Source organism: Homarus americanus, unplaced genomic scaffold (genome assembly GCF_018991925.1).
Source record: "Homarus americanus isolate GMGI-L3 unplaced genomic scaffold, GMGI_Hamer_2.0 scaffold56241, whole genome shotgun sequence".
Lineage (NCBI taxonomy): Eukaryota > Metazoa > Arthropoda > Malacostraca > Decapoda > Nephropidae > Homarus > Homarus americanus.
The window spans coordinates 5397443-5421280 of record NW_024740202.1 but is presented as its reverse complement, the minus strand read 5'-3'; the positions used below and the strand labels follow the sequence as shown (position 1 = coordinate 5421280).

At 41.1% G+C, this 23838-nt stretch overlaps 1 protein-coding gene across 1 annotated transcript in view; it reads right to left on the bottom strand.

The window, feature by feature from the left end:
- Positions 1–21683: 21683 nt before the first annotated feature.
- The window catches only part of LOC121875388 (beta-1,4-glucuronyltransferase 1-like), a 40704-nt gene continuing 38549 nt past the window's right edge, over positions 21684–23838 (bottom strand). Inside the window, exon 4 of the mRNA XM_042379941.1 lies at positions 21684–23506. Within this exon, the coding sequence (XP_042235875.1) occupies positions 23312–23506 (195 nt within the window). The 3' untranslated portion in view covers positions 21684–23311. The remainder of the gene's footprint in view (positions 23507–23838) is intronic.

Here is a 23838-nt window from a genome sequence, read left to right as displayed (position 1 = left end):
CTAGGTGTATTTGTTAGCAACGACTTGAAACCTAGAAAACAATGTATTAGCGTTCGCAACAAGGCAAACAGGATTCTTGGGTTCATATCTAGGTCTGTGAGTAACAGAACTGCTGACGTTATCTTGAAACTTTACCTAGCATTAGTGAGGCCACACATGGATTATGCGGTTCAGTTCTGGTGTCCTTATTATAGAATGGACATAGATTCTTTGGAGAGAGTACAAAGAAGAATGACAAAATGATCCATAATATTAGAAACCTTCCATATGAAGAAAGACTGAAAAGCTTAGGCTTACATTCATTAGAGAGGCGTAGAGTTAGGGGAGATATGATAGAGGTGTACAAGTGGGTAAGTGGGATTAACAAGGGTAAAATGGAAGATGTTCTGAAGCTCAGTAATAACGAAATAACTAGAACAAATGGCTTTAAATTAGATAAATTCCGATTCAGAAAGGATATAGGCAAGCACTGGTTTGGTAATAGAGTTGTGGATATGTGGAATAGGCTACCGAGTGCTATAGTAGGATCGGGGACGCTAGGGAGCTTCAAGACGAAGTTGGATAGGCACATGGAAGTGCTGGGATGGGTGTGAAAGGGATCTGCCCTGCATGGGCCAGTCGGCCTCCTGCAGTATCCCACTTTCTTATGTTCTTATGTTCTTATGTTCCGCAGTCACCAGTACTTGGTGTACATTTTAACAACACACCACACTAATCTTATACCTCGTACATTGATTACCAACAATACAACTTCCAGTATACAAACTGCACGAATCACCTTCACGGCTCTACCCATGGTACTTCACAGTAAGGTACAATACAAATTCCAGTATACAAACAAAAATGGTGTACTTTTCACAAAAACCACATAACACTGTGATCACACCTACAGTACACTGGAGCATCACCCGTACAGGTTACTTGAGTATGTAGCTTGTAAATAGTAATAGGACTCTGCAGCAGCCTCACAAGTAAATTCCTATTAGAGCTACCGTGGTTACAATTCGCCAAGAACAAGTGGCTTACCTCATACTCTTGCTAGCTCTACAACAACCCTGCATGAGCTGGTCATGTTCACATCGCGGGCGAGCAACAAGTGGATGGTGAACGCGCCTAGGCTAACTATCTCTCAGTGGCTGGCTGAGCTTGGCTGCGGGCCTACGTTACGTGATGCTATCTGCTCTTAAAGCCTCCATCCTTCTCTAACAATGATGCTGAACGACAAAGACTTCGTCTGGGCTTGCACCAACCAGCCAGGGTATGCCTAACACCTCTCTCTCTGTACAGGATGGAAATCGTGGGTAGAGTCAGTCACACGAATGTCATAACATTACTAGGCTGAAGGCGCTTGAACACTTCTTAAAACACTTCAAACTACGTTAATGGCTCACTGCATATTCCGACAAAATATTAAGTCAGAAACACTTAGTATGACGAGATGGAATGGACACGGGAGTTTCGTAGCTTACCTCTGTACAGGATGGAAATCGCGGGTGGAGTGAGGTCAGGGGCCCACTGACTCTCTCTTTCTACCGACGGTAATGTTTCTATGGGAAACACTAGCCGGAGTGGAAACACCAATGCCACAGACCCTATCACCCTGCCCTCTGCCAACCAGCCAAGTAAGCTGAATCTGCACTTCCCCAAGGACTTTCTGAAAACTGTAGAGGAACACTTTAATTGGAGGATGAAGTACTGCAGACAGCAAGGTCCCAACATTCAATTCCGACAAGGTAAGAACTGGAACTTTATCAAGTGTCAGACTCCAGAGGTCTACGAAACAACTTAGTACTGTTGGCTTTGACGGGGTCGTCCTGGTGCCCCCCCCCCCCCAGTAGAAGCTGATGAATGTTGCCACATCCTAGTGAAACGTTTCCCCCTATACGCTGACATCGAAGATGCGCGTGACTTTAATTCTAGTATAGTCAGTATGCGTCGACATTACCAGGGGAAAGTTCCACAAGCTGCTGTCATTGTCAAGTGGAAGGGAAGGGAGTGCCCAACCACTGTGGATGCCCACCCACTCCTCCCCCCACTAGGGTCACACCTTCACTGCCTGCTGCCGACGTGATAGTCCCAGACGTCGCTTCTGTTCACGTAACCATAACTCCGCCGCCTGTGCCCAGAAAATCAAAGACCACCTTAATAGGGGTGGTGTGGGCTATGTAGTTGATCCCAGTTGTTGTAACTGTGGCGGCCGGCACGATGCTGACTCACGGCAATGCCCCAATTGCCCGTCTGTTCCAGGGGAAAAGCCTCCCTGAAGGCCGCATCTACCACAACGCCCCCCCAGTCTTCCGGGCCACACCCCTATGTGTCCCCTCTGTCTCCAGCAACGCCTTCTTCAACAACACCTGCCCCTGCCTAGCCTCACCTGGCTGCAACACAGCAGTCCTGGCCATCTCCTAACTCAACTACTACTGGGCCTCCTCCCTGTCTCTACTCTGAAGCTGTCAGGCCTTGTGATCGCACCGGTGCCCCCCCACAACCCCCCTCCAGTGACATTACACAGATCATATCCCTCTTCCAAGAATTTACCGACCGTATTGAAAAACTCTTCACTACACTTTGTACCACCATCTCCGACCTACTCTTGCCATCTGTTGCCACCCAGTCACTCCTCTCTTCTGGTTTGACACAAGCTGGTAGTCCCCCTGTGAGCCCCCCCCGGCCTACTCCACCGCCGGCGGCCTTCACTACTGGTGTAGTGCCTACCGGGCCTGCCCTGGTGTGTCCTGCTGACCCGAGCGAAGTCCTGCCTCATCTTCACGACACGTGGTGCCTCAACCTGTCCTCCACTCACCGCAAGCCGCGCCCGCTACTGTGTCTGTGCTGTCTCCACCAGGGCTACCTTTTGGACCTGAGGACACCACCCCTGGCTACACGTACCCCACTGGCATGTCGACGCACACACCATCACACTCACACTAAAAGGTATGTCCCTCAATATTGTCAATGCATATGTGCCTCCCTCCATTCCTACTGTACCTGTCCCACCACACCATATCACCTCCACACCCTCTGGCAACCATGAGCCTGGCCACACTGTTTGTAAACTTTGTGGTCAACCGACTCTCACACCCTCTCTCACAACATCCTCACTTGCCCTATGACCTCCTCCTACAGGTCCCCAGATGTTACCAACACCTCTTCCCTCTCTGACCAGACATCCCTCCTTCTAGTGACAGGCCTGGCACTTGACATTATTAGAGACCTGCCACGCTTTGCCATAAACAGATAATTGTACCGGGAATTTTCCCCCCACACACTCATCATTCTGTCACTTTATGTAACTTGCTGACAAAACCCATGACCCTTCAGGCTTTTGCTCCCTTAATGCATGAGTCATAAAGGCAAGCATGAACTCCGCATGCTTCCCCGATGGGCACTGTAAACGCTTCTGCGCTTCACCTTGCACAGGATGTAAGGGGGTGCCCAGTAAACTAGCCCCCTCGTGGGCAATCTAAAAAAAAAATCTAAATCTACCACCCAGCGTCTCCCAAACGTGAGTTACCAAGTCGTCATTTTTCACTTAATTTATCATCTTCACCACTGATCGGCTCGTTAGCCGCTTGGGCGATCGGTCACGTCTCTGATTACATTTCCTTTTCTTTTATCCTCTTCACAAAAAGATTGCCTCGTTAGCTGCTTGGCCGATCGGTCACGTCTCTGTTACACACTGTTGGCAAGTACTGGGCATGCACCGGCTCCTGAATGTACCTAAACCCGCTCCAGTGTTGGTCAAGTCTTGTCTTGAAAGAGCTCACACTCGGTGCGGTCACAACACTTTCTGGTAGATTGTTCCAAGAGTTCACAACTCTCACTCCGAAAAAGTTTGCCCTCACAGTTTTCTGGACTTGCGACTTCTTCAATCTTGAGCTGTGACCCCTTGTAGTATACTGCCAGACTGGGGGTCACTTATTCTAAGGGGGAATACTTAACTCCAATCTTAACTTCTAAGGGTCGCTGCCACCAGACCCCCTCTGGACAGCATGTAGCTCGTTAGGTAGCGTGCAGAGTGGACTAGGCATTGGGCTAGGTTTTCCATTGACCAGATCGATAAGGGGAAAGAAGGGTGAAACCATAACATGTCTTAATTAATTTATTCCTTATAGAGCATACTGGTAAAAAACATACAAATGAATTGGTCTTCCTCAGAAGAACAACGAAAATGTTGGTTACCCAGATGGGCACCAGACGTCTTACATAAATGGCGTGTCATCCACATACTTATTGCATAACAATCTGTGACCACCTTACCTCGGTCATTCCTTCTTACACTATCCCTTAAGACATCAGACTGCTCCACCTGTATGGAATATAGCACCGTCGGTTATCATACATAGTAGCACCATCTCAACACACATGTTACACTCCACCCCTGCAGGTATGGGACTCCTTGTAACTTTTAGGAATACACAACAGGCACCTCGTTCGCACACCGCCCTCGGTGGGTAAAGACGAGGGCTTCACCCAGAGACATACCAGTACTATTTCTACGCCTGGTATTATAAGTCGCTCCAAGTGACGACCGCAGAGTTTCTCACGGTCTCCTTATTTGTGACTATTCATTTGGAGTAGTGTGCTGGAAATCCACAGGTTCACAGTGGATTGGCATAGCTGGGAGTAGTCACCACCTGTTGGGACGCTCATAGGGATAATAGCTGCCGGGCAGCAAGGCACTCCAACCGCATGGAATCTGAGGTGACGGTAAAACGGAGGGTACTGAGGGCAGTGCCCCGCCGCTCCTCACCGCGTAGGCTTACAGTTTCCAATCTTTAATTTTTACTTTTATTTCTTATGGTTCTCACCTCAACACTTTTCGGTATATTGTCACTCATGCCGTATAAACACCTATTTTAATCCTAAATTACACACTAAGGTAAGGTCTTGGTTTGCTAGTTCGTGGGTAAATTCATTGGGTTATAATATCAACGCGGCACACCCGAGGCGGGTACATGACGCGCCTTAAAACAAAGGCTGAATGTTCATGGCGGGGGTGTATCAACTTTACTTAAAATTGTGATGAGGGATCCTCCTCTCACACATTGCACTATTTGAACACATACATAAGATTCTCTGATCACTGTACCTGTCGTGGGTATATGTCACGTGAGGATACGAGGTGTATTAAGTTCATACTGACGCATACAAGATTATTTCCTTTCAAGTATAGTTTCTGGGTCACTTCCAACACCTCACATAGTTCTGATACATTTATCCTTTTTCCAGATCATTGTTCTCATGTATTTTCATATGATATCTGTGGAAGTTATGTTCGCTACACGTTCACAGACGTAAATAGTATGACCTTCAAACCCTGATCCACACTTAGTCCTACAGTACACTAGTCCGGCTCAACTGGACTTTAACATTCATCTTATGGATACCCTGAGTTCTCCTTAATGCTATGAATACATACAATTAATATGATATAACTGTACTTGGGTACAATACAACACATGGTCTAGTAACATTGAGTAGGTGAGTTATCCTTTAACAGTGTTTCCCGTTTTCTGAGATTCTACAAGAGCGGTGGATTTGAATGTTATATAGCGTAATATGAATTAAATGGGGTTTTTAGGAATGACAATGATGTGCGCAGTACAGTAGGGCGAGCGTCCGTCAGCTCCAAGTAAGGACACTCGACTGAGTAGTGCCCCTTGATATGTTTATACACCTCTATTAGGTCACCCCTTGCCCGTCTGTAGTATAAGCTAGGCAAGTTCAGGCGCTCCAATCTCTCAGGGTAGCCGAGGTGCCGAAGGGGAGGCACCAGTCTGGTGGCCCTCCTCTGAACATTTTCAACCAACTGACAGTCCCTAGCATATCTCGGGGACCAGACGGGGTGACAGTACTCCAGATGGGGAAGCACTTCACTCTTGAAGATTGTAGCGAGGGACGGACCGTCTAGATATCTGAACGACCTTCTTGTAAGACCCAATAATTTATTTGCCTGATTTACCTTCTCACAAAGGCCCGAGAACTTCAGCTCATTTTCAACATACACACCTAGGTCCTTCTCACATTCAGTCTCAAATAGTGCAAGTTCTTCATCCCGTTGGGACATATGATACGCCTCCTTACCGTTGGTACGTCCCCGGTGCATCCTTTTGCACTTCGTGACATTGAACCTCAGCGGTCATTTCTTCGACCATAATGTCTAAACACGAAATACTCTCCACATACAGATTCAAGATGCCTTCAACATATACTCAATACATCTAGACCTTTTCTCTCATGGTGGGCGTACCTAATTGACTGTACAATAAATTCTTTCACTCACAATTTCAAATTCGAGAACACCCTAGGAGACATACAGAAATTCTCGAGTCTCTGATGGAATAGACAAAAGGAAAACGGAGGATTAAGACATACTGATGTGATTAGAGAACAGACGTCTCTGCTGGGGGACTCAAAGATTCAAGTGTTTTGTGGCCGATGTAGCATAATATGAATACTTAAGCGTTGAACGGACAAACTACACAAACTTGACCTTGACATTTTTGGTGATTCCATAACACGATGGCAGACGCTAACAGTGATCAAGTGGTAGTGGCAACTGAAGCCTCAGGTGAGCCAACACCGGAAGTCCAAGCTCTTCAAGCTAAACTTGCTGAAACTATGGAAACTGTGAGGAGGCAACAAGTGTTGCTTGATAAGCAATGGGAAGAATCGTCTATGCCTAATCTCCCTGTCTCAGTTCCACATTTGTCCTCTCCTAGGAATAGGCCCAGCCGATCTCCTGAGCCGAATAATCTCCGATACATTCCGAGGCTGTTCTTCGACAACCTCGTGGGTCTTAAAGCTGATGACATCATAACTAAGTTTTTAGGAAGGTAGAATATAATGCGGATAACTAAGGTATAAGAGCGGGCAACAAAAGCTGTCACCCTTTAAGGGCTTGGCACTTTTATAACAACTTTAACTTTAATACTCTGACCAGGTAGCGTGACGTGAGAGGAAGGCCCATGGGTACATGTAATTATAGTATTGTGGGGTACGTTATGTTTGGTTCACACTCAGGATGGGATGGAGAAAGAAAACTCACAATGTACTCTCTGTATACATGTTGTATTGGATGTACAGTGCAGCTTGGTGCTGGGAAGTGGCAGAGTGGTTACAAGCGTGATGTAGAGAGAGCTGGTTGGTGAGGGTGCTCAGAGGAGGACCAGCTTGTGGGTCGCCATGCTCGCCGGCTGGAGCGGGAGCCGCCAGGCAGGAGCTGAGGAGGAGGAGGTGTTGCTTGCTGGTTGGTGTAGGTAGAAAGAGAGTGGTTGATACGATACGAAGTCTTTAGTTAAGAGGTGAAAGAAGATTATTAGGAGTTGAAGGAAAAGTGGTGAAACTGAAATACAGTAGGAGTAGAAAGAATCTGGGCTCAACCAGATCGCTTCATCTTTCTTATTGGTGTTTTGTCTTTGTTCTGCTCCCTTGGGTCGTCAGACCTTTGTATTAATATTGGTTTATTTATATAATGCTGCTTATTATTATTATTTGTTATTGTTGGAGTTAGTGAGCCCGCCCAGGTCCTTGTGTAACTGGGAGGGTAGTCACATTTTTTTTTTTTTGAGGTGTTAGTTAAGTGTTAGTTGTGTTAGTCTAAAGGTACACTGTATGGAGAGGCCTGCCAGGTTCTTAGTGGAGCTGGTTGGTCACTCTCATCTTTATTCCTCTAGTAATGTTTTATGTAAAATGTGTATGTTGAGGCAGGAGGTGGTTCAATTACTTCTTCCTGGCTGATATAGCTGGGAGGGTAATCACATTATTATTATTAATATTATTAATATTTATTTATTTATTTTTATTTATTTTTATTTATTTTTTTTTGAGTTAGTGAGCCCGCCCAGGTCCTTGTGTAGCTGGGAGGGTAGTCACATTTTTTTTTTTTTTTTTTTTTTTTACTAAGATGTTAGTTCAATGTTAAATGTTAAATGTTAAATATTAGTTATGTTAGTCTAAAGGTACACTGTATGGAGAGGCCTGCCAGGTTCTTGTGGAGCTGGTAGGTCACTCTCATCTTTTATTCTCTCTATTAATGTTTTATATGTATATTGGGGCAGGAGATGGTTCAATTACTTTCTTCCTGGCTGATTTAAACCAACTGTGTTCTTGGAATTCTTCGTTGTCTATATTATTTATCCAGTTTTGATATGTTTCTGTGTTAAGTTCAGTCACTTTTTTCCAAATATTTACAGCTTTGTTGTGTATATCTACATTGATTGCTAAGAGGTTTGCTCTCTTGTGTAGCTGTTCATTATTGATGTGGTCTGTATATTTTATGTTATATATAAATCTGAGGGCTATATTTTGTACTGTTTGTAACCTTTTAATGCACGTTTTACTAAGGGTGTTCAATGGGATGGGTGGGTAGTCCATAATTGATTTGACAAGGGCAATATAAATCTTTCTTTTGTTATTAATGCTAAGGTTCTTAAAGCGTTTTATTTTTGATAATCTTATTCTTGCCTGTCGTTCTTTATCTTTTAAGTATGTTATATATCCTCTTTTTGTTAGTTTTAATCCAAGCATCCTACCTTCAGTGTCGTATGGGTATAGTTCCTGGTCGACTATTACTGGACTTGTTTTAATCTTGGCTATTGGTATTATCTTGAATTTGTTCTTATTTGTCCTGATTTTCCATTTTTTCTCAAAATCATTTATGTTTTTTATCGCTCTTACCGTGTAGAGTGCCATAAATTGAGTTGATTTTCCTGGGTATGATACTATTTGAGTAATATCATCAGCAAACATTACATATTCGCTAAAGGGGGTAGGTTGAGGTGTGTCTGAAGTATAAATTGTATATAGTGTTGGAGAAAGGCATCCTCCTTGAGGTACTCCACTCTCAAGATTAAACATAGTTCCCATAAAGTTTCCAATTTGAATTTGTGCTCTCCTATCATCTAAATAGTTACACAATATTCTTAGCAAGTATTCGTTAAGTCCCAGTTTTAATATTTTATATTTCAAGCCTAAATGCCAAACTTTATCAAAAGCCTTAGAAACATCCCTTAAAATTATATTGATCTGGTTACCCTTGCTTTTTTCTATTGCAATTATTTCCGTTATTGTAGCTATTGCAGTTAGGGTATTTCTATTGGGCATAAATCCATGTTGTCTGTTGTTAGTTTTCCCATGTTGTGTTAAAAAGGCTATAAGTCTTGAATTTAATATTTTTTCCAATAGTTTCCCGGTAATTTCTAATAAAGATATTGGCCTGTAGTTTAATATTTCCTTATTGTCCTTACCCTCCTTAGGAATAAATATCATTTTAGCATATTTTAGTTTGTCTGGAAAGTAACCAGTTATTAAGCATGCGTTATAAATGTTTAATAGTGTATTTAAAATGTTTTCAGGTAGATTCATGATCATATTTCGTGTAATACCTGTGAGCCCAGGGGCTTTTTCCTTAAATTTCCTCAGACAGTGCATCATTTCTCCCATGGTTATTATTTGATTATTAGGTAATAAGTTATAGTCTATATATTGCCTTGGGGTGATTCTATGTATTTGTCTTCCCATTTCTTCTTCTATCCTTTCTTCGTGTTCACTATCAAAATCTTCATTTTCCTCATCTGATATTTTAAAAACTTTTACCCATTCCCTTTTGAATGCTGACTCTTGTTCATTTTCCTCGTGCAATTTTGTTCCATTTTGGTCTTTAATGTATGGTGTTTTTTGCTTGTTGTGCCCCATCATCTTGTTTATGGAAGTCCAAAATGTTTTTGTGTCTTTAGTCATGTCAGCCGCCATTATAATATCATTCCATTTTTTATTGTTTGCTTCCTTACATGCGTCTCTTAATTTTATCTGTAGTGCTATCTGTGTCGTATATAGCCATCTGTTACTGCCGTGTCTTTCCATATACCTGTTTATTTCATTGTAATGGTCTGGATTAATTTAACTTCTTCTGGTAGTCTGTTGTTGGGTAATGTTCTAAAGTGTGAAGTAGGAGTGTGTTTGGTTATAGATGTTTTTATTGCTGAGTGCAGTCTGTCCATTTCTGAGTCTATATCTTCTGTTGTTTTCCCTTGTAGGTTAATCGAGTGGTGATTACTTAAGTCGTCTTTGAAGCTGTCCCAGTCTGTTTTACTCATTTTCAGTCTCTTTTTATTGGTATCTGTATGGGGCTTGTTGACAGTGTTAGTATAATTGGCAGATGGTCACTGCCTGTAAGAGGTCCCTGTATTATATGGTAATTGAAAAAGGCTTTGTTGTTGGTAAAAATTTTGTCTGGTGTCGATTGTGTATTGTGATTTCTCCAGGTTGGAAAGTTAGGACCCAGATGATTGATTTTCCCTAAATTTATTAATTGATTAAGGGCGTTTCCCACGACGTTATTATTTGTATTGTCAAAAATCCTATGTCTGGCGTTAAAGTCTCCTAAGATGTACATCGGATGACTATTGTTAGCCAATTTTAATAGGTCTTCTATAGGTAAGTAGGGTCGTCTCGGTGGGAGATAAGTAGTAGCAATAATTACGTCTCCTTGAGTTGTATTTATTTTTATTGCTAGAAATTCATCCTGGAAGTCATCAATTAGTTTAAATTTTAAGTTTCTTTTAACCGCTATCGCTACTCCGTCATTTTTCTCGCCCGATTTATTTCTTTGGTTTACATAATAGTTAAAGAGTTTTATGTTGTTGTTTTCTGTCTCACCGTGACTGTTTATTAGTATAATGTCAGGGTCAATTTCTTGATATATATTACTTAGGTTAATTCTCTCGGTCTTCCAGTTTCTTACGTTGTGTTGTATTATTCTTAAAGTTCTTACAGTTTGTCTATTGTCCATTATTTCTTATACTTGGATTGTGACTGTTGAAGTGGAGACCTATCATCCTGTTTCCCGCTTCTGACTCTTCTAAACTCTGACGGGTCTACTATTTTATAGTCTTTGGTCGTAATCTTTAGTTTGTCCGTAGTAATTAGTGACCAGACATAATCTTCACTTAGGGATTTTTCTTGATATGTCCACTTGTATATCCCTCCTTCACAGTTTTTTACTATTGTCCCTCCTGTTGGTCTCGATGTTGGGATTCCATGTTTTGTTGTAGTGATAACTTTTAATCCAATATCTTCAGCAGATTCAGGTTGTATATTGTGTTCAGTTTCCATCTTATCTTCTCTCCTCCTACTCCTTTGTCTTATAGTCTGTCCTTTTGTTATTTCTATCTTCTCTTTGTCACTTCTAGTCATTTGTCTGGGATCTCTATCAGTCGCTTGTGTTCCTTGTGTATCAGCTGTTGCTCCTTGCTCAAACCTTTGTTTGTCTAGCTGTAGTCTTTCTCTCAGTTCGCTTGCATATGTTGCCTGAAATAGTTTTTCGGATTGTGGATTCTCTGGAAATATCATCTCTGGTAGGCTATTCAATTTAAACATTTTCCTTAATTCCTCATTGTATGATCCGGGTGCAATGATATTGTGCAAATGTGCATGGATCATACTAATCATTACCTTATCATGTATTGGCTCACTTAGGTTTAATATGGTGGATTCTGGTCTATGAGCCTCTTGGACCGCTCTCTTGGCTATTTCGACGTATGTCGTATCCTTCTTGTCTTGTTCCTTTTTCCTTGTTTCTTGTTCCTTGTACTTTATCATGTGTTTTTTTATTGGGCATGCCATTGCTAACGTCCTATGTCCTATGTATGCATTCCCGTTTCTCTTACAGTTGAGACAGCCAACATGTGTATTCTTACATTCAGTGTAGGTATGGTCGTCGCCTGCACAATCTGAGCAGTACTTTTTTTCTTTTTCCGGACAGTCTCTCGTTGTGTGTTCTTCATATTTGTAGCAGGAGAAGCAAGTTTGCTGACTGATGAATGTCTCCTTCTTTATTTGATGTGGTGTGACTGACATGTTGAATATTAAAAAGCCCTGTTGTAAAACTTTCTCAGCCATTGACACTTCTTCAAAAGTAATCTTAAAAACATGAGTATAGTCCTTTATCTTAATGACTTCTTCAATCTTCATCCACCTGTTTTGGCGTTCCAGTTCATCTTTCAGGTCTTCCGATGTCTTCCTTCCGATCTCTTGGTCGACTTGACGAACGAAAACTGATCTTTTTGCTTTTTGTTCTGGTGGCATGACAACAATAAGGCCTTCATTGTAAAATATATCTCTTGCTTCTTTTGAAAGGATTTTATCTGAATCAAAGTCATCTTTACAAATTACTTTAAAACCTTCATTGGTGCTGAATATTCTTGTTAGTGGGACTTGCAGTATGTTGTAAGGGATTTCTGCCACTTTTCCCCTTCCAATAGAGTGTCCCTTATCTCTATGTTTTATTCTAATGCGTGTTGTCATCTTCTTGATTATATCTAATCCTACCTATAACACAGGGCTCCTGCCTGGGAGCAGTGACCCCGCCCCCCCCTCTTGGACGGGCGTCGGGCTCGTAGGGTTCTGCACCCAGGTTACCTGTGACTATAGTTATGTCTAAGAAAGTTGCCACCTACCGGTGACCCCCGGACAAGGGGTGCCCTGCACTATCACAGGTTCCCTTGCCGGATCGACCGTATCGCTAAGTCCCGCCTCCCGTTCAAAGAACGGAGTGCATGAGGGGGATGAAAAAAAGGAAAGAAGAGGACTTAGAGAGTAGAAACAGCCTACCTACCACGCCACGTTCGGTTAGCCAATCAGAGCACCGCAGTAAACGTGCATGTATCACGCCACCGTGGGGCACCACTGATTGGCCAATCCAGGACGTAGACGCACGGGTAGTAGTCAAAATTTGGGGAGCCCAAATATTTGTTTTCCAGAAGTTGGAATTTTCGGTACAATCTGTGATGGTAATTACACCGTCACTATGTTGAGTAAGTACAATCACTAGGATTGAGTGTCTTATCACAACAAAGTTGCAGACTGCTCAAACATGCAGCAAAAGAGGCAGGTCTTCGCAGCTCCGGGTCCAGCAGTCGAACCCTCGACCTCACGCTAGGTAAAATAATACTCTCCGACCACATAGTTGGCACTGGCAATCCCCAGTGGAAGTTTACGGCGCTGATGGTAGCATGGAAGAACAGGCTTTGTGTGAAATATAACAAAGTCTAGGATTGTCTTTTTTTGTCCTTGTGGCACATTGGTAGCGATCCCTGGTCACATGCAGAGGTCGAGGGTTCGAATTCTGGCTGGTGAGGTCTTGAGTGTATATTTGAAGTCTGTGTGCTATATGGACTAAATGAGATCTATTTATAAGTAACCTCGAGTTTCCTAGCTGGATTCGGTAAAATGCTACTCTCCGACCACATAGTTGGCACTGGCAATCCCCAGTGGAAGTTCACGGCGCTGATGGTAGCATGGAAGAACAGGCTTTGTGTGAAATATAACAAACCTAGTATTGCTTTTGTTGTCCTTGTGGAGCAGTGGTAGCGATCCCTGGTCACACGCAGAGGTCGAGGGTTCGAATTCTGGCTGGTGAGGTCTTGATTGTATATATATAATCCAATTTTGAAGTTGCTTTAAAAGAACTTGGCCACAACGATGCCATTTTTAATTGTTTTATCGAAACATAGTTTTTCAAGGAAAACCATTGGAAGACGGCTCCTATATATAGAAATTCGGCTCAAACATCAACACGGCAGCCATGTTTAAAAACATCCTCTATTATTTTACATCCGTATTTCCAATGCCTATCCATCGAGGGGTCATATGTCCAAATCAGACAAACAATAAGAAACCTATGACTGTTTCTTTCACTCTGGGTCTCCGGGGGCCTCCAAGGGGACCCCCAAGGGATTTTATTTGACCCTCCTCGAAATCGATTTTTCATGACCCAAGGAACCTGGAAAGCGCCCTGGTTAATCTTCAACACGACGTCTGAATTACAACTAAGGTGTTCATACCCGAACGACTAAGAAAGCGGCTGCTGGAGACATCTATGCTTCGTAGGCAAAACAACGTGACAGAGTGTGAGGGTGGTCCTTATTTTGGGGCAAAAAACAAAATTTGCCATTTGTTTGTCACAGACCCTGGCAAAAGTTTTCATTTGGGGTAAAAACATTGCCTGAAAAATATTTTTTAAATATCTTAATAATTAAAGGTTGCTCAAGTCAAATGAAATTTAACAATATTATGCCTATGCTTAATGTTCATAACACATCATTTCCTAGCCCCCAAGCCTGGGCCCCCCCACTTACTAAGTGGGTATTAGCTGCTCAAGGCAGGGGTCGCATGAAGACCAGTCTCACTCTTTGTCGCCCAGTAAGGTCTGCTTGAGGGCATTAGGGAATGATTTCCTGTGGTCAGCAACTGCCTGCAGTAGATACTGCAGTTGCTGTTCGTCCTTGGTGATGCGGCCTGAGAAATCTTGGACTAAGGCTACTCTTCTTTCTGAATGATCATTGATCACAGACAAAGCTTGTACACTGGCTTTTGCATTTTGGAAGCCAGGATCATCTTTCCACTGTTCTACTGGGAGGGCCAGGAAATCTGTATTCAAGTTGAGCTTTTTGAAAAATGACTTTGTGTTCTTTGTCGTGAAATCATATAGGTTCTACACTTGGAGTGTGTCTGGATTGATTGTAACCCGTTTGACATGCTTTTCTTCTCCAATAACGATGTTAATAGCTTCCAACATGCGGTCCTTCACTGCTGGGAGAACATCGTCATCAAAGAAGGCCAATGCAACCAACTCTTCTGACAAGTACTAGAGGTGTCTCATGATTTTGTGGAAAGTTGCCTTTGATATGGCATCGCTGATGGTACTGTAGTCTTGTAGAGCTTTAAGCAACATCAGATCTCCTTTTGGTGCCTTTGCAGCAAGTGGAGCAGTTGTCCAAGCCTTCACATATATTCGGGCAAAGAAAATGCACAAATCGCTTAGTCCTCTGTTCTCCTTTGGAGTAAGCTTAAACTGAGAACGGAATAACCACACTTTGAAGGAATAAATGGTCTTTGCCATCCATCGTGCTTGGTGCATTGCACCAGGAGCAGAAAATCGTACTCCCCAAGAAGGTGATGTGCCAAGGAAGATGGAGGTCAGCTCTAGCAGCTCTTGATAATCATTTCGAAGCTGTGTCTCCAATAGAGCCTTCTCAATGAAGTTGGTTAGATCGTCCCTAACAGCTGTGACCGATTCTTCTGCCAGATCGTCGGTGGAGGAGTCTTCAAACTTCTACTTATCAATTTGTTCCCATTTGGCTTGGAATCTTCGGAACAGCTGTATGTCAGGAGCAGCTGAGTGCCCCATTACAGCTTCAAAAGCAGCTCCAGCTACAAGTTCTAGTACATGGTGGCGGCAGGCAAAATATAGCAAATCACGACCCAGCAACTGCTCAATTTTGACACACACACCCTTGTGGTGACCAGTATTTGAGCTTGTCTGCAATGTGCCATTGATGCAAAGCCTTCACAACAGCTTTTGCTTGTTCATCACCGGTACCAGAGGGAAATTTTGGAACAGCAAGAAGTTGGGAGGTGCCATTGCCTGAGACAAGAACTGGGAGTCTGTCAACATGGCCCCCATGCCCCGTCAAATCAGGCATCAATTTACCATCCCAGTGAACAATTAAAACTGACTCTGGTTGAAGTTTGAAAGGATTTCAGCTGCACTGCTACTGCGATGATGCTGACGGTTCCTCCTGATGCTTGATCGATTCAGAATCAATTCACTGACATCATGGCCCAGACTCCGAGCAGTTTGGGTGACAATGTGCATGGCTATTCTATCTGAGGACTTAGTCCGATCTAATGCTGCAGAAAGTTCTGGATTTAGAACTTCTTTTCGCCCACGCTTCTTGACAATAGGTGGAGTTTGAAGTGCTGATGGGCCAGGAACTGGGTTGGATTCCTCAGAAGAAGACGTACTACTGCTGTCCAAGACAACGATGGCCTGGCATTTTTTGGCTTCTTCCTCTGCACTGTCTGCAGCCAACTTCCTTTTCATTGCTTTCTTGAGAGTTTTTTCTCGTCGTTTCTGTCTTTTCAGGAATACTTTGTCAAGAGATGACATTGCCCCACGACGCCCTTTTTCTCGTTGCGCTATTAAGAAATCCTTATCCTTCTGAACTGTCATCATATTCAAAACATTCACATGTGCAATGTCAAAGAGATCTTCAAATGTATTAGTGAACTCTTTCTCTTTCTGCTTTTGAGTTTCTGTCTTTCTTGAAGAGTTCTTTTTCAAACTACTCCACTTGTCAAACATTTTGTGCACTTGATTCACACAATCTGGTTTGTGGTGTGTGGGAATGTTTATTTTTGTCCAAAATTGATGAACTTTGTCTGTGACTTCCCCAGCTGCCACTCTGATGGTTTTTTTTCTGTATGCGATGCAGGCTTAAAAAATACTGTAACACTTGCCTGTTTGAAGGTAACTTAGCCCCTGTAATGTCATCACATAATGTCTTTATCAAATACACATTTTCTCGTGTTTTTACTCCTGCATTAGCCATTTTGACCTGAAGAATAAGGAAATTAACTATTAATATAAATTAATAATGAGAATACTCTGCAGAACTGTTTCTAATTTCCCCAATCATCAATCACGACCAGCAAAAACTCACCACAATCGTGCCAAATGCGACGCACTAGTGGTGGGCGTAATCGGCTACAGAGTAATCGACTACATCGATTACTTAATTTTTGACAGCTTCGAGCAACCTCTAAATATTAATATATTTAAAAATAACTCTACACACAATGTTTTTGTCCTAAATGGACACTTTTAGCAGGGTCTGTGGTAAAAAATTCCAAAGTTGAAAAATAAGGACCACCCTGTGGAGGTGCTTATACAAATTAATAATTAAATATATGATTGTATATGAATATTGACGATCTATCCAAGAAATAATTGAAGATCTATCACAGGTAAATATAAATTTAATATTTTGTATTTTTAAATGGAACGTAAATAAGACTTGAAAAACTGCCGAGCAACTAAAGATGCTCAATACTGTCGTCAGATCCATGAAATGTTATTTCCAGTTTTTATTTCATGCTAATTTAATCACCCCAAGATTTAATGGTATTCATTTAAATATTCATAAATTATTTTATATTTGTTGTTTAATACAGTGACTCTCAGTCAAAATTTGAAATCCTTCACAATGTTGATAGTGATAATAAACATGCACTATAATAGAAGTTCGTCAAATTAATAATTTAACAAGTTCATAATGCTCTGAGGATATGCGTTTACGTGTTTACATTCGATAATTAGTTTTCAATATACAATAAACTTAATTAGGGTCAATGTGTAAAAAGTGGGTAGATGTTATTGAGAAATGTATGACTTTGCTTTATATTGTATGTGTTATTGACATGAAAAATATTCGTTGGCGTCATCAGTACAAATAAGTATACTCCTAGATCTCCATTTATAAATCATCGTATAGCAATGTTATATATTTTATGATATCTCTAACACCCACAAGGAACCTACTTGGTGCTAAACCTTCCTGATTTCTGAGCACGTGTACATATAGCTAGGGGGATTCATGGCCAAAATGGATCCTATTGGATAAGTTTACCTACCTAATTTACACTAACTTCAGGTTTAAAAAAAATTCGTCAAAAGAATTGTGATATTACGGGTGCAGCCTTTCATAATTTAGTTTGGTATTCAATAAAACTATGCTGATTTGTTTTTTCTGTTAATTAGAGTAATGTTTGATACTTATGATTCATTTTCAGTGTTTTCCTGATACGTGATTAAGCGCGAGAACGATTTTTTGTTTTGTTTAACACAGTGGCGAATCCAGGGAGGGAGAGCACTGGAAACGAGACCCCCTTAAAAAAATCCAAAATTTTTCAGCCCCGGTGAATACTATCACAAAGCAATCTTTATCCCACTTGTAGATTATGTTCTTAATCAGTTTGAGGAACGTTTTTCAAATTATTCATCGTGTTCCCTAGTTCCCAGTTATTTGGCAGAACTTCTTTTGATGGTCTGGGCACGTATTAGGCATGTACATTATAAGGAATTTCTTTCAAACAGAATGATGCTAGATGAAGTCGATGATTATATTATATACTGTAATAGCTACGTGTGATCAGTGTTCAAATAATTACCCTGTCCCTAAAAGATTGGTGCATATGTGTGTGACTTTACCTATATTATCTGCTACTGTAGAGCACAGTTTTTCCACTCTTAGCAATATAAAAAGTAATAGAAGAGCAATAATGGGTACGGAGAGGTTGAATGGCCTTGCAAAATTAAACATACATGGTGAACTATCTAAAGGTGTTGAAAGTTTTATTACGCCTGCAACAAACTTATTTGCTAAGGGGGAAAGACGTTGGGAGATTTTATCCTATAAGTTGGACATCATTATACTAAAGATACATAGATCATTGCCTTAAGGACATAGTAATTCATTAAATTTTCAGGCTGCCTAGTTTTTTTTCTGCCCAATGCGTTAAAAAGGAAAGGATTGCAGTATATTGGTACCAAGTGAGAGATTAAGGTATATATTTTTTTCTTTTTTAAATAATATCATGTATATCATTATTTAGTAATGGTTTCTGCATTTAAGTGTAGATGCTTCTGTTACATGTAGTAGAGCGGATAATGGAAAAATCGTGCAAATGTTGATACAAGCATGAAATTTGGCATGATCATACCCAAGGGGCTACTTGTCAAATCTGCCTAATTGGCCATTTGGAAATCCAAGATAGCGGCAATTTTTCAAGATGGCTGCCAAATTGACCTTCGAAAGATGATTTTTTTTTATATAAATTGATGTAGTTGGTCAATCTAAATGATCTTAGTGTCGATATGTATGTTTTCAAGCATGCTCAGATGATTTTTTTTTCTATTTCTGATACTCTCAGATATATATTTGTCTTATTTATGACTGGTTTTATGTACTGGTTTTATGTTTTTTCCAACTTGGTGAGGGTATCATGCAGAGGGTCTCTGCATGTGAAGGAGTGATTGTCGGGCACTACCAGGGCACACTGGTGACATCACTGCTGTGCATCCCAGCATGGGGTTCAGTGTCAGCTAAGAAAAGGCATGTCATACTGCAACAGCTTAGTGTCCCAAATGCTGCTTAACCAACCCCAAATCAGTTAAGTAGCCACACCTGAATTGACAGGATGTGCCAGCGCGGGAGAGCCGAGCCAAGGATAACGGGGTTTAGTTATCTGGATGGTGTACAGATCGCACGGGACTAATGACACTGGATGAACGATCGGACTAGGTGTAGGGTAAAAGGCATGAACCTAGTTGTATCCCATACAAGAAAGTGCTCATCAGGGTGGTAAAAGGATAAACCCTCGGCCCTGATGACAAAAATAGTTATGGACACAAAATCTACCAACAAATCATTCCTCACTGACTGGGCAAAGTGTTGTCTTTGTCAACAGGATAAGAAGGAAGATCTTAAGCCTCCACATCGACCACATGCAAATCCTGCCAAAAAAGGAGATGGCGGTTACAAGAGCTTGGTAAGCAATATTCCTCTAGTTCATTCAATCAATGCACTGCCAATCAAGCTTGACTCTGCAAGATTTGTTGAAGATGATGGGATAGAGGAGACCTTGAGGAGAAACAAGGCACGGTATCATGAAAGTTGGAGACTTCTGTTCAACAACACAAAGTTAAATAGATTTCAGAAAAGGCGAACCTCTGCAGTTGCTACAGAGGAGAGCAGCAGCAGCAAGATACCACGAATGGTCAGAGACCCCAAAGCAACAGAATGCTTTCTATGTGAGGAAGAAGCTTCGGGAAATGACATAAGACATGCAATGACAATGAAACTTAATAAAACATTGAATGATTGTGCGCAGACACTTAGCGATGGAAAACTCCTTGCCAAACTAAGTGCAGGAGATGTTATGGCACAAGAACTGAAGTATCACCCTCGCTGCCTGGCAGACCTGTACAACCAAGAAAGAACACACCGAAATGCTCATGAGCAAGAAGAAGCGCAAGAGCTTCATTCGAACAAGGATGCATACCCAACTGCTTTCTGCGAACTGGCCACTTGCATCACTCAGATGAAAGCTTCTAGTGAAGGTACTGAACCACCCATTTTCAGACTTGCTGACCTGGTCACACTCTACAGACAGAGACTTGAGCAGCTGGGTGTTGGATCGCCCGATGTTCATGATACTCGACTGAAGAGCCAGCTGCTTTTTCACATCCCCCTGCTGCAAGCTCATCACCAAGGAAGAGATATCCTACTGGCCTTTGAGAAGGATGTTGGCTCAATCCTGGCACAAGCAAGTAAATATGGTGACGCGATCCATCTGGCCAAGGCTGCTGGGATGATACGACGGGACTTGCTTCAGCACAAGTCACACTTCAGCAGTGCATTTCATGAAGGATGCATTGAACAGGCTGTTCCACCATCACTGCTTCAATTTGTATGCATGATCGAACATAGTGCAGATATCAAATCCCAACTCCAGCATGGCGCATCGAAGTCTGACCTTGCTATATCACAGCTATTACAGTACAACTGCTTTGCCAACTACAAGGTAGGAACACAAATCCACAGACACTCCAAGGACCATGAGACACCTTTTGCTATCTACGTCGGCATGTCTGTGTTTGTTAAGACAAGAAAGAGGCAGCTCATGGACATGCTGCATGAAAATGGGGTGAGCATTTCATGTGGCAGAGTTCTACAATTATCAGCTCAGCTGGGAGAAGCAGTTGCCGCAATGGAAGGTAGCAAGTCCCTCATCATCAAAGCCAATGACACTGACGTGGTCGTCATAGCAGTATCTGCACTGCCATCACTACAGGAGCTTGGTCTTGATAACATGTGGATTGCCTTTGGCCAAGGAGCCAGTCATCGATGGATTCTAGTTCATGATGTAGTTTCTGCGATATGGCCTAAGAAAGTTAGTGGAATCCTATGCTTTCATGCTTTCACAGGCTGTGACGTTGTGTCTGGCTTCCGTGGGAACGGAAAGAAATCTGCATGGCAGACATGGAATGTCTGTGATGAAGTTTCAGAAACATTCACCAAACTCAGCCAATGTCTAACAACAGTAGCTGATGTTGACCTGCAGAAGCTGGAAAGATTCGTTGTCCTCATGTATGACAGATCTAGTGCAGCCACTGGTGTAGATGAGGCAAGACTAAATCTCTTTCCCCGCAAGCAGAGACCATATGACTCCATTCCACCAACCCAGGCAGCCATCAAGGAACATGCAAAGCGGGCTGCCTACCAGGCTGGTATCATCTGGGGCCAGGCAACAATCTCTAATCCAGAAACCATCACTCCTGTCAACTGGGGATGGACGTAGAAGGGAGAGGCATGGCAGATACGTTGGACGACTCTTCCCCCGATTGCGACATGCTGTCAGGAGCTGACCAAATGTTCCTGTAAGATAGAATGCAAACCAGAGATGCAAAAGCTTTCGCTCTGGACTTTCCTGCACAGCACTTTGCAGCTGCATATGTGAACAGCAATAAATGCACAAAGATGTACTGTCAGGAGAAGTCACAGGAACCAGTGCTAATAGTGAGTACTTTTTTTTTTAGTAAGTTTTTTTTTGTTATATTGTTTTACTAAAAGTGTTATTTTATGTGGATAAAAATGTTACAATGGACTTAAAACTAAAAAAAGATCATCTGAGCATGCTTGAAAACATACATATCGACGCCAAGATCACTCAGATTGACCAACTACATCAATTTCTATAAGAAAAATCAACTTTTGAAGGTCAATATGGCGGCCATCTTGAAAAATGACCGCCTTCTTGGATTTTCAAATGGCCAATCAGGCAGACTTGACTAGTAACCATTAGAGAATTACCATGCTAAATTTGCTGCCCCACTAATAGGCTATGTAACTATCAGTGATCTTTAATAAGAAAATACTGTGTGCAGCTTGCATACCTTGTTTTTTTTGTCTATCTAAAACAATGTTTCAAAACTTGTACCCTCCTTTTATTTTACAATACTTCAGCTAATTAATATGATGATTCTTAAAATACTCGAGGTCTTTAGGAAAAATGTGTTTAATTTTCAAGTGCTAGAAATTTAGGAACATTGTTCCATTGATGAGTCCTTGCCAGACTGCTGACACCCAAAAATTTATCCGGACTATGAAACAATCTGGAAAGTCCTGGTGTGATAATAATAATATTATTATATACATTACACAGATGCAGATGTCAAACACCCATATGCAATATGTTTAAATAATTATGAAACTTTACCAGAAGAAAAGTTCTTTTTCAGTAATTTTATTGCTTTTGATAAGGTTACCATACAACCGATTTTTCATTAACATAAGCTACTGTTTGGCCCTACCGGGTACTTGAAATGTCTAAATATGTCCGAGATTTTACCATTTTTGTTTTTGACTTTTCAAAAGGAAAAATGTTAAGAATTAGGATAATTTTTACCTTCTTTAAATGGTTAAATCATTTTTGTACATTATCTTACGGTGACAAAATTCAGCTTTGTAATGTTTGGACCAGAACAGATTGGTACATGTCTGTACTATTCTGTAATGGACGTGTTAACTTGTTTTATTGATTGTACCTGATGTTATATATCTTGAGCACATGCGTTCCAACTGATAATCACACTGGTTTAACATACACATTTTCTTCCAAATACAATTTATGTGTAATATAAGAAAAACTATTAGGTTTGCACATACAGTATAAACTAATTCTTTGGCAGTACTTGTCTGATACATGTTATATTTACTGTTATATAATATTATTCAGATTCAGAAGCGTATTGCTAAATTATAATAGTTTATATAAGTTAAGGACATAATATAAACCTTCGAACCATTAGCATTTTACCAACACCAAAGTTGTATGCGCCACTTTTCCTTTAATCATCCACTTACTGAGGGAACTTCTTAAATACTCTAATTATTATCTTTTAAGACTAAACTAGACTAAAATTCAATAAATAACTGATGAATAAACAATATATATTGTTGATTTATACAAAATAGATGATTTTTTTTCAAAAACAAAAAACAGCAACTGCGTACAAGATATGCTTGGATATATTGGAAGCCATCTTCAAAAAAATACTGCCATACTTGGACATGGCTGGGCAAATCTATGGTAATGGGTGGCAGTCACGTGAAATCACATCAGGTAAGCCACCTGACTGCAATAACCAGAAGCTTTACCCTAATAACACTATACCAGACACCACAAGTACACTCAGTATATCAAAGATGCTGTGGCATGTCTGAGAAAACTAAAGTCATATATCTTTTATCACAATTAACTATAATTCTATCATATCACAATATTGACGTTTCTAAATGCAATATCCATTTTCGTAAATAATAGTCATTCTGAAATGAGTCAACACGCATGCATCATATTAAAGTATTTACAGATTTTCTGCGTAAAATGTACTATTTAAGAATTAGATATAACACTTCTCATCTTCTTTAAACATTGTTAAGTAGCGTGGTATTAATTCTTCCTTTATAAACGTGTATTGTTCAGCTACGAACATGTCTCGATGCCAGAGCTTGTGTTTCGTGCTACCGGGTCGGTACACGAGGAAAGCGTTGTCCAGGACGTGGAACTCGTAGCCCTTCAAGCACAGTGTGTACATCTACAAATAATAATTTCATTATTAAAATATGATATAGCCACACCGCAATACAGAGCTAAAAGTCAGTGTATATATTACTATCTAGCATTATGTTTTATGTACAGTCCCGGTCTTATATTCTTGATCAGGCAGATAAAGCGGGTCTTGTTAAATGACAAGTAACAGACACACGCACAGGGAGTGTGCCAGAAACCCCGATTTTGTTAACAATTCATTATATGGCTTCTGTTTCTGCATATCCTCTATGAACTGCACAAATTATCGATGATATATGGTAAAATAGTAAAGAATATAATAATTTGTACTATATTACTTTAAAAATAACATTATCA